Genomic DNA, 17,582 nt, shown 5'->3' with positions numbered 1-17,582 from the left:
TAGATCAATGTAAATAAGAAGGAATACTAACGTTACAATTTATTATATTAATAAGCAAAACCTCCATGAAGAAATCAATTCTAAATATAATAATTTACAGTTTAATTACACATGAATATTCCATTGGTACAGCTACAGTAGGGTGGCTGACTGTACACTGAGAAAAAATCCGTTATTCGGACAGCGGTATATTGTACAAATATACGGATTCCATAAGTTTACTACGGAAATTCGAAATTCGTACATTATCTATATGTTATATAGGTGCTACCTTTTCCCGCTTAGATGATACATCAGGTCGTTAGAGGATGTCTGACATCTAATAGTCTTTCGTATATTATATACGTATATATATGTTACGTACGTCACCTACAATGTTATATACGTCCATCTGTATATGAGATTCTAACAGCCTATATACAGTTCTTTCTTTCAAACAGAAAGTACGTATAGATGGAACACTTATACGGAAAGTATTATAAAATATCGTTTTCAGTTATACATTTACTGCAGGATGTTAGCTATAGTCGTACGTTTTCAGTTATACGTTTGGTCCAGGATGTTACATATAGTCGTACGTTAAGTCATACGTTTTCAGTTATACGTTTGGCCCAGGATGTTACATATAGTCGTACGTTAAGTCATGCGTTTTCAGTTATACGTTTGGTTTAGGATGTTACATATAGTCGTACGTTAAGTCATACGTTTTCAGTTATACGTTTGGTTCAGGATGTTACATATAGTCGTACGTTAAGTCATACGTTTTCAGTTATACGTTTGGTTCAGGATGTTACATATAGTCGTACGTTAAGTCCAAAACCCCAGGATTTACGCATGTTTTTAGTACCCCACATACATGTTTTCTCTGTCTACATCTCTTTTTTAATGGGATTTTCTTCCCCTATTTTAGAAAGTCGTACGGTATGCCGAAAAAAAGGCAAACCGGACACAAAATATCCCTTTTTTGGCGTGTACTCACGTAGTATAATAGTAATTTCTTGTATGGACGTCAACAATGTTTTGAAAGAAAATCCAACCCTTTAACATGAAATCGAATCATGAAGAAATGACTCTAATTCTGATACTGCTAAAACTGGTAAATGTCAAAAGATAATGGAACAAGTAAAATTGCAATAAACTTAATTAATTTTTTTTTTTGAAAAGCTAAAGCTTTCTTTCTCATTGACACGAACAATGACAATATCTACGTGGACTGTCAAATTATGACAATTTGCCCTGTTTTACTTTCTAAATCTCGTTACTCTAAACTGCAGTATTCGTATTTGTCATTTTCACTGAACTATTATTCAATATATGAAAGAGAGATTTCATAGACTAGAGATATTACATATTGCAATATCCCCGCACATGGCTCTGATTACTAACAAGCAAAACGTAGTTATATTTATAAAAAAAAACATTAATCCTGTGAGTCCTACTACGAATTACTACAGTAGCACACGACAGAGACACCAGCGCCACCGCTACACTCGAGCAGCAATAAAACCAGGAGGATCTCAGCAACTACTATCATTCTTCGGCTGGTCATCTCCACTCTCCCAGCTTACCGAGAGCTTTGAGAGGAATGTAACCCAAAGCCTTTAGCTTGCTCGGAGCTCTAGGCCTTCTTTATTGCCCACTTAGTTTGCTCGGAACTCTTTGGGACTCCTAACCTCAGTCATTCAGCTTGCGTGAAGCTTTGTGGCTTTCAAATCCCCCTCTGCTTGCTTGGAGCATGGGGATCCTAAATACAGTCCTTTAGCTTGCTTGGAGCTCTAGGACTAATTTCCTGCCCGCTTAGTTTGCTTAGAACTCTGTGGAACTCCTAACCTCAGCCAACCAGCTTGCGTGGAGCTTTGTGGCATTCAAATCCCCCTCTGCTTGCTTGGAGCTTTGGGGATCCTAAATCGACTCCACCTAGCTTGCTTGGAGCTATATGACTCCTTTCCTGCCCGCTTAGTTTGCTTAGAACTCTGTGGGACTCCTAAATTCAGTCACTCAGCTTGCGAACTTTGTGGCTTTCAAATTCCCTTCTGTTTGTTTGGAGCTTTGGGGATCCTAAATCGACTCCACCTAGCTTGCTTGGAGCTATATGACTCCTTTCCTGCCCGCTTAGTTTGCTTAGAACTCTGTGGTACTCCTAACCTCAGCCAACCAGCTTGCGTGGAGCTTTGTGGCATTCAAATCCCCATCTGCTTGCTTGGAGCTTTGGGGATCCTAAATCGACTCCACCTAGCTTGCTCGGAGCTCTGTGAAGATCATTCCCCTAGGCTGCTTGGACGTTGGGATACCTTTCTTTATCCAGTATTAGGGAAATATTTATATTAGCGTGATATTGTATTACACTATTTATAATAAAGAGATATTTATAATAAAATTTGATAGTGGGAGAAACGTTCCCTATAATTTAGCTCCCTATATCTGCATAAGCAAAACTTTACAACATGTAAGAATGAAAAGTGTTTAAGGTTGCACTCTACTTCGTCTTAATTTTGATAATTACGAGATACATAACTGCATACACTTTAACTGAGCTGCAAAATAAAAAATAAAATATGTAATGTAATGTACTACGATCACGAAAGATAGGTGACTTTCAAACAAAGTTTGACCTCGTGCCCCTCCGTTGTTCTTGTATAAATTATTCAATTTTTACAAAACATTTGTTAGCTAATTTAAATCTTAAAGTGAAATTTCCTTCGAACCCTCGTCTAATATTATAATAATAGTTTACGTTGTGAAACCCTTAATAAAGTCCAATAGAAGTTTTCGAATTGTACCTTTCTTTTCGCTTTGATGGCATCCAACTGCCTCTGGGTGATTTCTCCTATGTGCTTTGTGCTCCAGAGAGTCGTTCCCATCTTAATGTAGCAGACAGCCATTGCAGACATTGGGACCAAGTAAGTCAGTCCAAGAAATATAATATTGTAGCTGAAACAAGGAATAACAAAGAGTTACTAGGGCACAAATAGATAATAAACGTAGAACACTAATAAGCATTTGTCAAAACTCATTGAATGCGAAACGGAAAGCAAATTCATTAAATTCAGATGTGATCAACCTCTCAAGGTTCAATCTCAACTCATTCACACAATATTTGAGGTTGAAGAAGCAGATGACAATGGGTGTTTGCATGGAAAACGTAGTAGAACATTATTTTCATTCCATATTTCTTTTCAGAGTTTTCAATTCTCAAATCTGTGGTGGATACTTTTATGACCTGTAATAAATGGCACCGTGCTGATATCCAATTTTAAGTTCATCAATTTTTTATTATCCATATCTTAAGACCTAACTCGTTGTCTAGCAGTTCTTTTAAAATTCTGGACCCAGAAACGATTTGTGGTTGATAAGTAACGCAAGATTTAGATTGAATAATGAAATGAAATTTTTGAGTTTTACGTCCCACGGTTATGCCGGCTAGGCTAAAGGAGACGGTGATGATGAGAGATGAATGAAATGGTGGAATGAAGGAAGTGGGAGGAAATGGGAGAGCCCCGAGGAAACCCACGCACACGGTGTTTACCCACCATAAGGTTCACTTGGCGGGAGCAGGGTTTGAACCCGGGAACCCAAGCACCAGAGGTGAATGCTCTACCACTTTTTTATTTTTAAAACTTCCTGACTTATTTTTTTCTATTTCCATTACTCTTCAGGACTACTAGACTCGACAGGAACACGAACACAGAAACATCGCGGACAGTTAAAATTCCACCCTTGCTACTACAGAGGGACTCGAACCCCCAATGGGCTTCACCTCACGATAATCAGCCTAACGCCTCAGACCGCTCGGCTAACTACTGAGCCACCGCGGCTCTCCAAGATTTAGATTGAGTTTCATACGGAGAACACGATTACTCTGACTAGAATTAAGGTTTGAAAGTTACCTGGTGGACATAAAAGAATATTCTGGAGTGGGGATATATCTAAGAAAAACAGAAAGTATTACCGGAAGAACTTAGGAGCAATATGAGAAAGTTCTATTTGATTCCGTGAAGATTGGATTCGATTGGATTTGAATATAGTGTCTCTTTCAGCAACGAGAAATATGAGCTTACAGCTTAACGTGGTATCCAATTCACAAGAACCACCACCAAGAATCAAACCATGTTCATCTTATGAAGAATTGAAACTTCCTTAGGAATTCTGATCTCAAACAAGTCCCTCAATACAACCTTCAAAAATCAAATCATCCTTATTTTCTCACTTATCAGACTAACTTCGGTTCTCATTTCCATTCCAATAGAAAATATCCGTTCACAGAGATAAAATTTGATATTTAACTGCTTTAGAGTCTACTTAGAAAATGGACGCATTTATGTATTTACTCTAGAGTCTGCCAATTTGTTCTCTAAAACTTAATTACTCAGAGTCAATATATTCGACTACTAATTTTTTTGCATATCTTAATTTAAATAATTCCTTATGCAATCATATTATGAGTGAAGTCCGGAATTAATGAGAAAAGTGCTATATATTGCAATTTTCGTGATATTATCAGGAAGAGTGCAATTTCACAATTTAGAAAAAAATTGTTGCCATTTTCTATTTTCTCTTTCACTGCTTTTTTATCCGTTCATGAATGACAGCATATCAAATATTTGTTCGCTTTTATCTGGCCAAGCGTCGCGGTGCCTGATAATCAATGCAGTCTGTTGCTGTTAGAATGTTGCAAGGGGAGGGGTGATGCTAGTGCGTCTTCAATTCTTGAAATTTTGAATGACAAAGATAAACGAAAAAGCTTACTTTCTTATTGTGAGTAACTGGCGTGATAACACAGATTGGTTCTGCATTTCAGTATTTTCGAGATGCTGAAAGTTGGCTTTCTAGGAAAGAGAACTGGTGAAAAGGTTCTGAATATTCTTGGAACTTACAGGAACCCTGATTTGCATACTAATAGTTTTGTGAGTGATCTGTGTGAAGCTGTAATTAATGTGCGCATTTCTTCATGGAAGTTAGAAAACATTTCCTTTAGAAACTTTCTCGAGAAACAGATAAAACAAAAAGTTGATAGCGCGTACAACGGAACTATTTACGATATCTGTAAAAGTGTTGGAGACAAAAAATTATGGATTTCAGTTGATAAAACATTCGATATTCTAGGCCATTTAATTGCTACTGTTGTAATTGGAACTTTAGAAGGAAGAGAAAGCAGAGGAGGAAACGTATTTGATTACTTCAGAAGATCTGGAAAAATAAATGGTACGACAAGAACACAGTCTTTTACAAGATCACTGACTAATATGTGTCCAGAGTACGTAAAACACGATAGAATTCTTTTTGGTTATAGATGGAGTTGACGCCGCAAAAGCCTTTAAGGTTTTATTCCCAAGTATACTGGATGCCACCTGTCGGGCACACACACTACATAGAATTGCAGAGGAAGTACGTTCTTATTTTCCCAACGCTGATCTTCTCGTGTCACATGTGAAAGTATTTTTGAAAGCTCTCCCGTGAACCAGCGCCTTTTGTAAATTGGTTCCTGGACTTCTGCTTCTAGCACAGCCCGTTTTAACGAAATGGGGAAGTGGATCATAGCTGTTCTCTATTATGCTAAGAACTTCGAATCCATCAAAAGAAGACATTAATTAACTTGATAAGGATAATGCGTTTTCAATTAAGATTCCTCAAAGTTTGCTGAGGAACAGTTTCTTGAAAAAGAAGCTAACTTTCATTGCAATACATTTTGCAACGTTGTCAGCAGGTTGAAAAGCTTGAAAACAAGAACAAACTTTGACTAGTTCTCTGAAAAAGAGACGGCGTGGTTCAATGAAAATTTGACCCATGACTCACTAACCAATCACCCACCATGACCCACCACCCACCATGAACCACTGACCCACCAAAACACATCGTCATCAACTCTGATCCATGATCCACGTCCTCCTCTCCACTGACTAAACGGTTTACACTTGTAATAAAAGAAGACTGTGAAATTACTACTAATCGGAGTTTGAATTTCTACGATCAATCGCTCAAGAACCTCTCTGTTACAATACCGGTAGATCTGATCTTTATGATATAAAATGGTAAAGTGTTTGTCATAGGCTATATTACGATGAATTTCAATTTATGTTTCCTTGTTGAATCACAATATACTCATCTCACGTAAGTAAATAGTAGAAACAAATGAAAAAGAAAGAAAGATGGAAGCCTTGAAAGTAAATCGTAGACAAATTCACCAGTGTTCAGAACATGCTGTCTGCAATGCACTGAGCAGGGTGGATAAGTGAGTCACATCCTGTTGATTTACGACCCACTGACCCAATCACAAATCTTCACCCACTCCATCTCTGCTCTGAAAATCTTGAAAAATGCTGCCATTGATTTGAGTGTTGTAGCTGGTGACAAGGTCGTGCACATTCGGCTAATCCAGATTTGGAAAGATTGGAGAACATTGCTAGTGTTATGGAGGGTGATGCTGATATTGGTGTTGACAATGACATGAATCCTTCTCAAATTACTTCTTTCCAGTTTACTCTAGTGACATCTGTAGATATGGAAAAACTATTTTCAAAACTAAAGCGAATTCTTTCTGACAGATACATTCTTTCGTTTAACCCTTATCCGGGCAACCGGGGCCTCCCAGGCCCAGTAGCTTCATATTTTTCTTCGAATTTCTTAATAACCATAAATATTCGATGTCATAAAATTCTTCTATCTTTAGTCGAAGTTAAAGTTACGAACATATCGAGTTGGTAAGGCTAATAGAGTTGGTAAGGCCCCAGTTGCAGTCTACGTTACAAAAATAGCTTGCCCGGATAAGGGTTAAAAATCTTAAGAAGTTGTTGATAATGTCAGAGAACAAAAATATGAAATAACTTTCTTAAGTGAAAATAAACTGCTAGTGCAGTGTAAAACGACTTCGTTTGAGCAATTCTTATCCTTAGAGTGTTTTCTAAACCGATAACGGAACCGCGTGTAAGTAAAGTGTGTTAGTGTTTTTATGTTTATCACTTTGTGTCATTGTTAGTATTGAAGAATGACGAATGGATCGTTAGACATCGTCCCTTACGGGTTGCACAATTTGCAAGTTTTCACAAAATTTAAATTGAAAGCACTAACTGCAAAATGAAACGTTTATTTCTCAGTATCCGTATTTTTTATTTGATTAGTTGACTATTATAGGTTTTAAATATGATAGTACCTACTATTTCAAAGGCCATTATTTTTTGTTTTATTTTGCCATTCTATGTGCTATTTTTGGGTTTTATATTTCGCAATTTTGTAAGGCATTTCGGGCTTTTTATTTTGTCATTAATTGCGAGAGAATAAAAAAGAGAAATGGTAAGAAAATATTGTATATTGTAGTGGTAACAAAAGCGGAAACCATTGGAGATCTTTTAAAATTTCAGGCAAATCGTATCGAGTGGTGATTTCAGAAGATCTCCCTAGGGGACCTACTAATAAACGGGAGGCGTAAAGTAGTACTGCAGAAATCCTGCACTATACATTGAGCACGAACAGAGATATGGACCTAGGGGAATTTCGTAACTCCAGGGGGGAATTTTCCCCCAATACACCTGAACTCATCATTGACTGTACCAGTGAAGAAACGACCAAGTAGAGGTAATTGTATGAGGATGAAAGAATGATGTAAAGAAGGGATTTAGAGGCTAATAAGAAATTGTGTACTGAGCTCCTCCGTGGCTAAGCGGTTAGCGTACGCGCCTTTGGCGTGGGAGGCCCGGGTTCGATTCCCGGGGGGAGCTCATGTGGTTCGAATTCCACGAATTCCACGTCTCATATAGCCTCGCTGCTGAACGGGACGTTAAACTCAAAATCAACTCAACTCAAGAAATTGTGTAGTTGGAAACAGCTTCATAATTTCGTGAACTAGCTCCTGCTCATGTTTCAGCGCTTTCCCAGGTGTCATTCCATGATGCTTCTTTCCTATTCAGATACACTTTATAGCCAGTTCTAATAGTCATCTACCAATGCTAGGCTAGGATAATAATTTAAACTTCTAGTAACAGCAGCGAACTTAACACATAAGAGTCTTTTAAAAATTCGAACATTAACTTTATCATAGGTTGTCGCAGAGAGAGGAAAGAAGAAAAATATGTCTTCTACCACGTGTCTCTATAAATGATGTATACAACTTCCTCTCCCAGTAGAATGAAAACTACATTACAAATATGTTTTCTGTTGTAAGTAAAGTGACTATCAACTGTTAAAGTATGGAAACGTTGCGGTAATTTGATACTTTTGTAAGTGGTGACAATAGTTGGCTGAATAATCATAGGTGGCGTCTACGCAGGAGGAAGCTATTGTTCAAAGTGGTTTAATACAATGGCCACCTAGTTCTTCCGATATAACTCCATGTGATTTCTTTCTATGGAAACACTCAAGCATTTCATGTCCAAAACAAACGTGAGGTGCATCATTGGTCTCCAAGAAAGCATTACGTAACACCATGCATTCTTGAGCTTTTAAGGGTGAAACTGGCATTCTACAAGCAGCCAACGGTGTTCATGTGGAGACAATCACGTGGAGAGTATGTTGTAGTGGACATTCACTTTTGCTATATGTTTGAGGAAACTAAGTTCTTTATTCTGCCTCTGTGTATCGTAGTTTCATTTTACAAGCAAGATGAAAGTGCTACACTATTTCCGGACACTTGGAACTCCAACATGTTTCATCTGAAATGGTTAACATAAAGAAGTTTTACCGCTTCATCCTTCATAATTCGGAGGTCTACAAGCTTATAACTTCAATAATTTTATTTTTAAATAAAATTTAAAGTATTACAACAGATTAAATATTCTCCTTCGTTCTTCCCTTTGAAATCATATTTTCATGTCTGTGTATCAAAGCAAACAGTTGAAAGTGGGGAAGCAGTTAAAATTCCCAGTGTTCGGCCTGTGAACAGGAAGTTGTTATACTTACAGGTAATCCAGCAGCGAATGTGTAGAGTCACCGTCAGGCCATAACATGTAACATCTGGTTGCTGTCTCTCCGTTGGGGTATCTGTAATAATAATAATAATAATAATAATAATAATAATAAATATTGGTTTCATAAACTATAGGTATACCAGAATTTTGTTCGTTGGCAATGAATTATCGGACTTCGTAAGCCATGAAGTTAATACAATATAACAGCTTTGACCTCTAATGTCCTGTAATCACGGAAGACGCTATGAGTTTCTTACGGAGCAACAATTTCTCTGGAATTTTTCATCGCCCCTGTTTTAGTTTCCCGCTTGGTAGGCAGCTTTAGAGTTGCGCAAGTGACAAGAATTGAAGCTGTCTCGTCGCGAAAAACTGTATCTGTTTGTACTCGAAGGGCCCTGTCTCGTCTTAGAAAAACTTATCTGTTGTATTAGGAGAGCCCTGCCTCGTCTCGGAAAACGTATCTGTTTGTATTAGGAGAGCCTTGTCTCGTCTCAGAAATTTATCTGTTTGTATTGGAAGAGCCTATCTCGTCTCGGAAAACTTACCTGTTTGTACTGGGAGAGCCCTGTTTCGTCTTGGAAAATGTATTTGTTTGTATTGGGAGAGCCTATCTCGTCTCGGAAAAGCGTACCTTTTGTATGAGGAAAGCCCTGCCTCTTGTCGTGAAAATTCTGTCCCGTCCGATGTATAATGAAAGGCAGCTTATGTACAGCATGCGGCAAAAGAAAATAACATTTTATGTGTACAGTCTTTCTTTGAAATAATGTGTCTTTCTTGCCTTCATCGCTGGTCTAGTGGCACGTACGGGCTTGGTACATGGGGTCCCAGCTTCGATTTCAGGTAGGCAAACATTGAAATTTGAAGGTAAGGTGGTTCGGTTTCCATCTTAAGCTGTAAGTCCACGTTACATATAGTTTGAGTGCTCGAAAGGGACTCCAGTAGAGACCTGCACGGGCCGAATTTTTCGGCCCGAGCCCAATCCAGCCCGAACGTACCTAGGCCCGGCCCAGCCCGGGCCCGAAAAGTTTTAGAGATTTTCGGCCCGAGCCCGGCCCGGCCCGATAAGTTTTTCAAAATTCTTGGCCCAAGCCCGGCCCGGGCCCGATAAATTTTAAAAGTTTTTGGCCCGACCCCGGCCCGATAAATTTTTTAAAAAATTAGCTCGAGCCCCAATCTTTCTCAAAATTTAGTACTAAATTTGACCGAACCCTCAGAAACATTTTCTAAACTTTGGTTCACAACCTGACGCTTGCCTCCCGAATGGTACCATTGCCTCCTAGAACTTTGCCTGTCATCGAGAGAACAAAAACTCCATTTCCTGTAACAAAAATCTAACCTTATTGATTTTTAACATAAAGTGAAGATGGCAATATTGTTTAGCGACAGGCAAAACATTCCCACCTCTTCTTTTTATATTTTGAGTTCAGTGATGGTCATGGTCAGAGCTCAATTACCGCATAATGCCTGCATTCCTCTATATAGTCCAGGAACTTTAGCATTTTTCTTAGGAAAAATTAGAAGCCAAGGTTTTTCTTCACAAAAACGTTCATTAGGTCATTCTAAATGACATATCAAAAGTCCCCGACTTTCTGCTGTACGCTTCCCCTTTTTTCGGGGTGGAAGTGGGGGAGGAAAATGCAATTTAAAATACAATCAAATTCAGCTTATTTGCATGTTAACCTAAATATTCCGAATAAAAAAACAAAATTTACCGGGAACGCTTAGCACATGTGCTCGTAAATGTTTCACAGGAAGTCCCAAAGAATATCGGGTAGGGTTTCGGAAATATGACGTCATCAAAATGGCCGACACCAAAATTTGTAGTGTTTTGTGGGAATGGTTATAACTTCCCGCAGAATAGTGGTAAAACCGTCGTTTTTGTTTCAGATTGAAGATAAATAATTACCAAATGTACGGAATGAAACGTGGTTCTGTATCATTAATTTCTTTCGAGATACAATAACAAAAAAACTAGTTTTTGAGTACCTGGTTTTAAGTGTAAATGCAAATAACTCAGTAATCATAAAATATTTCAAAATATATCTTCAAACAATAGTTGTAGGGCATTATAAAACCTTTCCAACGGTACCTGTACCTGCATTTTTTTTTTTTTTGTATTTTGAAATGTAAGGAAGATATGTTGTTTTGTTTAATATACCGACTCTTGTAAAGACAATATAAGCCTACTTTTTTGAAAAAAAATATAAAAAATATTGGATATAAGATTCAATATCGCATTAGAATCCGTAAGTCACATACACCCCAGACATAGATACAAAAATGAGGATTTACAACGTTCGGCGATAGATTCTTATCGTTTATAGAATGAGAAATGTAAAATTCAGAGTAATAACGAATAAGAAATGTAAACTATTCAACTTACCTGTAATGGTTTACTTATTGAGTTCCTTTGCTGATTGATAAATAATAATTGTAATTATAGCATGTCCACCCGGTTTGGGACATGCTATAATTATTACAATTATTATTTATCAATCAGCAAAGGAACTCGGTAAGTATTCGGCCTCTATTTCTTCGGCGTCCATGAATATTTCACGTTCAGATATTCCTTCCGTTGGAGTGACATTCAAACAGGATTGTCCGTGACAATTTGCACAAGCAAGAGAACAGAACAGACCCAGCTTTCGACATCCACACACATTGCCGCATCCTTTAAATCATGAACAGAAAATCATTTTAAAGGGACGGTGGAGCAGGTGGCTGCGTTGATCGAATTGGTACTAACAAATTGTCTTTCATAACCCAACCCCACTCCTCAGGATTTAGTTGGTTTCCAAGCCATGTTTGTACGTGGTAATAAACCCGAAACAAATGTTGTGCTGCAGCTGAAGTCGGTGGTATGGCTTTTAAATCGACAGACTTATTTCTCTTCACGGATTTGGTGAAATAATGGTAACGCTAATCATTTAGTGAAATGTCATTTGCAGATGCACTGTATAATCCCCCCCCCCCAAAAAAAAAGTGTATGCCATTTTCAGTTATTTCTGGATGGGAAACATTACTTCGATTAAAAATTTCTACGACATGTTTTAAATCTGGACGTTTTTGTAATAATTTCAAACAAGCTGATTTCCCCTTCTGAAAAATGGCAGATGTTCCATCACAGCCTAAAAAAGCATGTAGAAATAAAATGTGATTTTTGAATACACCTTCTAAACTCCTTGATGAGTAAATCTTCTGTTCTGTCTTTCCTTTTCCTGGCTTCAAGAAAAAAATTTCTAAATTCGGCGAAGTTCGGGCTGTTGTGATTACTAACAAATGAATATCCCCATCAACAATAACTGTAGAATTACAATTAATTTTTGATATCGTGAGTGCGGTTTCTACAATGCGGACATCAGAATCATTCTCTGCTTGTTTGACATCAATATTGACAGCCTTGAATTTATCAGTGAGCAAAGCAATCAACCTACTTTTGTTGTTTGTATTGGCGAAAAAGTTTTCTTGGCTCGTAGTCGCAACCATGTTTCCATCAAATATAATTGTTTTTGATGCTGCTTTCGAGTACCGTCGAAGTTGCTCCGTGCCTTTTACATTTTTCTGAGGATTGCCATACCCATCAAATACGATGACAGTGTTTTGACCGAAGTGTTTTTCCACATATGCCACATATTTATCACAAATTTCCATGAAAGAATCGTTTTGACGCCACACCACTCGATGAAGAAGGAACCCTCCATCAAGGACGTAGTTTGCGTTTCCGAGATCAGGATGAACATTGGTTGGGTTGAAGATGTTGAATAAGGATGATTTTTTCGTTTTTCTCATTCCAGTTGCATCGAAAGGAGTCATTGGGTAAGGATCCAGTTCGAAATTTAAACATGCTCGAAGGTCATCATCTGATCTTTTGATTATGCTGAATCGTTGAAACAACAGCAGTGGATCGACAGGCATAGTAACATCATGTACCGTAAGGTGACTGTTCACTGTTTGAAGAGAAAGAACCCTATCAGTGCGAGAATATTTTATGTCATGAAAATTGTCACCAACTTTTCTTTCCATCATAGTTCTCCAATGTTCAGTGCATCGTAGCAGTTTATCTTCTCCATATTACCTGTAACCCCTGTTGCTATAGACATGATCACTTGTATATTTGGGAAAGGGTTGTGGGAACTCAACCACTCTGATACTTTCCTAACATCTTGGTCCCATTTGATTCGAGATTCTCGTGCATCTACGTGCTGTTCTGCACTTGCAAACGAAATCCCACAAAAGTTTTCTAGTCCTTCAGAAATGTTACTCGCCCTTAAAAAACCAACAACAAACTTAGTTAAAACATTCTCTCTTGTACTTCTTCCATGCACAAAGCCTCCTCGTATCTTTGAAGACTTCATGAGTGACTGTTCTATTACCATATCTGTTGGAGTTCCACTAACAAATTTGTCTGATCGCTTAACAGTGAAAAAGTCTGCAGTAAATTTTCTATAGATTTCTCCATCCATTATGTACTCCAACTTTACCATGTCTTGTATATACAAACAAGTTGGCACTTTTAGCGTACAAAAAATGTCCTGCGGCGTGAAAATACGGAATCATCCTCTTCACTGCAGATAGATATGCCTTCCAGTCACACCATCCTCTCTGCCCTAATAAACTCTTTACGGATTAACACCAAATCTAAATACTGGTCCCATAATTGTGCAGTTGGACCTCTGCCATTTAGTTGGTTTTAGTTACAAAAAATGCAGGTACAGATACCGTTGGAAAGGCTTTATAATGTTCTACAACCTTTATTTGAAGATATATTTTGAAATATTTTATGATTACTGAGTTACTTGAATTTACACTTAAAACCAAGTACTCAAAAACTAGTTTTTTTGTTATTGTATCTCGAAAGAAATTAACAATGCAGAATCACGCTTCATTCCGTACATTTGCTAATTAATTATCTTCAATCTGAAACAAAAACGACGGTTTTACCACTATTCTGCGGGAAGTTATAACCATTCCCACAAAACACTACAAATTTTGGTGTCGGCCATATTGATGACGTCATATTTCCGAAACCCTACCCGATATTCTTTGGGACTTCCTGTGAAACATTTACGAGCACATATGCTAAGTGTTCCCGAAAAATTTTGTTTTTTTATTCAGAATATTTAGGTTAACATGCAAATAAGCTGAATTTGATTGTATTTTAAATTGCATTTTCCTCCCCCACTTCCACCCCCGAAAAAAGGGGAAGCGTACAGCAGAAAGTCGGGGACTTTTGATATGTCATTTAGAATTACCTAATGAACGTTTTTGTGAAGAAAAACCTTGGCTTCTAATTTTTCCGAAGAAACACCCATTTTTTGACTAAAGTTCCTGGACTAATAGTAGAAGTGGAGCCGCTAAGCAACACAAAATGTAAATAGCTATTGCATTCTTTGTAACATTTTTCACGGACACACTTCTTCAACGTTTGGCTTTATTCCAATTATCGTTTAACGAAAGTCAATGATTATTAAAGAATTGCAATTGATCGGCCCCAGCCCGGCCCGACCTGAAGAGAAATCAATGTCGGCCAGCCCAAGCCCAACCCGGCCCAAAGAAATAACAGTGTCGGCCCGCCCAAGCCCGGCCCGGCCCAAAGAAATAACAGTGTCGGCCCGCCCAAGCCCGGCCCGCGGGCCGGGCCGGGCTTCGGGCCTCGGGCCAGGCCCGGCCCGTGCAGGTCTCTAGACTCCAGGCACTCATCCAACCAAACCCTACTCTTTTTTTAGCCATAACTTAACAACATTAAGTTATTTTCTAGCCATAAGTAAACTTATCTATATTTTATATTTTATTATTTATTTTTTATTATATATATAAGTGTTGATGGCAATAAAAGTGTTCGAGTGTTTCATAAATGTAATTATCATTCCTGGCCTTGCAATTAAACCTTCGAATGATATGAGTACAAAATTTTGTTGCTTGTTTCTTTCAGGAAACTGTAAACTGTACTAGCTGTTGTCAGATGCGTCGCGGGAGTAATTACATTTGTTGGTAATAACAAATTTCTTTGGTATAAAGGTGCAAATTACCAAATTCATAAATTGACATATCTAAGGAAGTCTGAAAGAGTTAACCAAAATATAAAAATGGAAATCACACATACAGAAATGTCAGTTGAACAAATAATTAGCGATTTGACTCTACCGATAAAAGTTAATAATGCATTATTTTTATATTTAGCTTGTTGAAATTCTAAGTAGTTAGTAGAAGATTAAACAATTTGTATAAATGAGATTGAATATTTTGTAGGCAAGTTTATTTGGATATTTTTTGCATATAATTATCTCTCTTTATCCCTGCTTTTTACATAACCGATGCAGATGGCTCTGACAATTGTATTATAGACGTATCTTAGCAGAATGCGAGCTATAAGGCATAACACTTATTATATAAGTAGATAAAATTCTGATATCAGAAAGAAATGACATTGTTAGAATTAAAGAAAAACTTAATTGTCTTTGTATGCACTCACCTGATGATCTGTGTAGTGGAATACAAGAGACAGGGGACTGCCAACGCCATACTACAAAGCCAGATCAACAGAACAGAGATTCTCGCCTTAGCCTTCGTCATGTGATGCTGGAGGGGACGTACAATCGCCACGTACCTGGAACATTTAACAATACCTTTTGTAAACAAATAGTTATTTACTTCACATATATAGAAATACCTTGTTTAGAGCAAATTTACCTTGGAGTCATTAACAACTGAACACAAGGACAACAACCACGATGAGAAATTTACTCTGGAGTCATTAACCACTAGAAACAATTTAACATTCCTATCCATCAAGTACTGTCGAATCAAAGATAAGCAGTCAACAAAGAGAAAAAAAAAAAACAATAGCAAAATATTGACTGGTCACCTCAGACTCAATCTGAAAAGCAAACCCTACAACAGACGGAACTACGGGACCCAAAATGCCTGGTCATTGCTCAACTCAGACAATTCAATATTCATTCATAAGGATAAGGAATATATATATATATATATATATATATATATATATATATATATATATATATCACAATAATTTCAATTGAAAACAATTTTGTTATCAAATAATAAACCATGCTCTGAATATGTACTTATTCTTAGATAAATACATATACAGGCAACAACAACAACAATAATTAAAACATAATAAAGAATAATCACTTGTGAATGTAACCAGGAATAAGAATGATCTAATCGAATTAAAAAATATCAACCAATTCGTCCTGATTCTTCAATATCTCAAATACGAACCGATTTCAGGAGTCTATTTTGAGTTAATTCAATAAATTCCAAAATTCGGGAAGAAACACACAATCGTAAGTTCATAATAATCCGGGCCCTAATTTACAATTTTCTTAAATATCTTCAAAAAATCAAAAAATTAAGTCTTTTTGTTCAGAGCAGTCCACAACATTTCTTCACGCAATATGCTCCTAAAATACCATCGAGCATATCAAATTAATACACATAAGTATTCCTAATTTCTTCCTTCAATTCGTCTATTCATTTAACAATATAATCGTATCCATTTATATTTTTCAACAAATACATTAGTCAAAATGATCAATATTCATGCAACAGGTAAATTATATCTAATCATTTCGTTCAGCGTAATCAAAATTCTAATTTATCATCCACCCTACAATTTTTCAAACTTCTGGAATTTAAATACCATAATAAATAACTGCTCTCAACCAATCCGCAAATCAATAATAATCTAATTCAATTCTCAAGTCATCACAAACCTCAATCTTTCCGTTTAAAAATTAAGCAAGGCAATGATACTCGGATAAAGAGAATAAACGAAACAACGAAATCCTGAAGGCAGAAATGATAAATCATAACTAATATAACAAATTATAATGAACATTGAATTGTTTGTCTTAAAAAAAATAGTCCAACTTGTAAAGCAAGGTGGAGTTGAAACTTTATTTGGGGGAGATTACTATTTGGGAAGTTGGAGATTACTATTTTTCTTTAAAAAATTCAGAGAACTGGTACGAGTATTGATTTCGCTCATATGTAATTCTCTTCACATACTCCCAACTATCTCGCTAAAGGACCATCACCTTAGGTCAAATAAACCCATACAACCCAGGGGCGGATCCAGGACGGACTTCTGGGGGGGGGGCGGTGGGTTGTAATAATACTACTTAGGCTACTTTTAAGAGATCCAAACTCTGGAATGGGTTTTATTTATATATAAAATATGAAAGTTTCCTCTTCTGGGGGTGGGTGATTGTCCCGATCTCCCCCTCCCCCTTGATCCGTTCCTGCTACAACCACTTTTGATAAAATGCTTCACTTACCAATTTTACTTTTCTCTATTCTTCCACGTATTACTTTTGCTCAAAAAGATTACCTTTTAATCCTCTCGTCTTGGTGGATTCCATTCCTCCAATCGGATTGACTTATTTATAATTAAATTTATACAAGATGAAGTGAGTCGATTTGAACTCGCATCAAACCTTAACACGTTCGCTGCGGCGATGTAAAACTGAGTTTGGATCTCAGTGCTATACGAATCACCGTCTGTCTCGTCCTGCTTTGATGTCATGTAGCTTCAGGTTTTGTGAACAGATGGCTGAAGTGTAAATTTGAAATACCGTTTCGTCATCTGTGGAGAGAAGCTCAAAGTAAGACCGCACGAGCTATCGGTGACTTGTAACGCAGGGAACGTGTTAAGTT

The 17,582-nt window shown here is 37.2% G+C and overlaps 1 protein-coding gene across 1 annotated transcript in view; it reads right to left on the bottom strand.

Moving 5' to 3' along the window:
* The window catches only part of LOC145679908 (tachykinin-like peptides receptor 86C), an 80,031-nt gene that overhangs the window by 25,738 nt on the left and 36,711 nt on the right, over window positions 1-17,582 (bottom strand). Inside the window, exons 2-4 of the mRNA XM_081750417.1 lie at window positions 15,370-15,504; window positions 8,890-8,970; window positions 2,781-2,931 (exon numbers count right to left, since the gene is read on the bottom strand). Coding sequence (XP_081606543.1) covers window positions 2,781-2,931; window positions 8,890-8,970; window positions 15,370-15,504 — 367 coding nt within the window. The remainder of the gene's footprint in view (window positions 1-2,780; window positions 2,932-8,889; window positions 8,971-15,369; window positions 15,505-17,582) is intronic.

This window comes from Thermobia domestica, chromosome 2 (assembly GCF_964235325.1).
Source record: "Thermobia domestica chromosome 2, izTheDome1.hap1.1, whole genome shotgun sequence".
Classification (NCBI taxonomy): domain Eukaryota; kingdom Metazoa; phylum Arthropoda; class Insecta; order Zygentoma; family Lepismatidae; genus Thermobia; species Thermobia domestica.
This window is presented reverse-complemented; position numbering and strand designations above follow the sequence as displayed.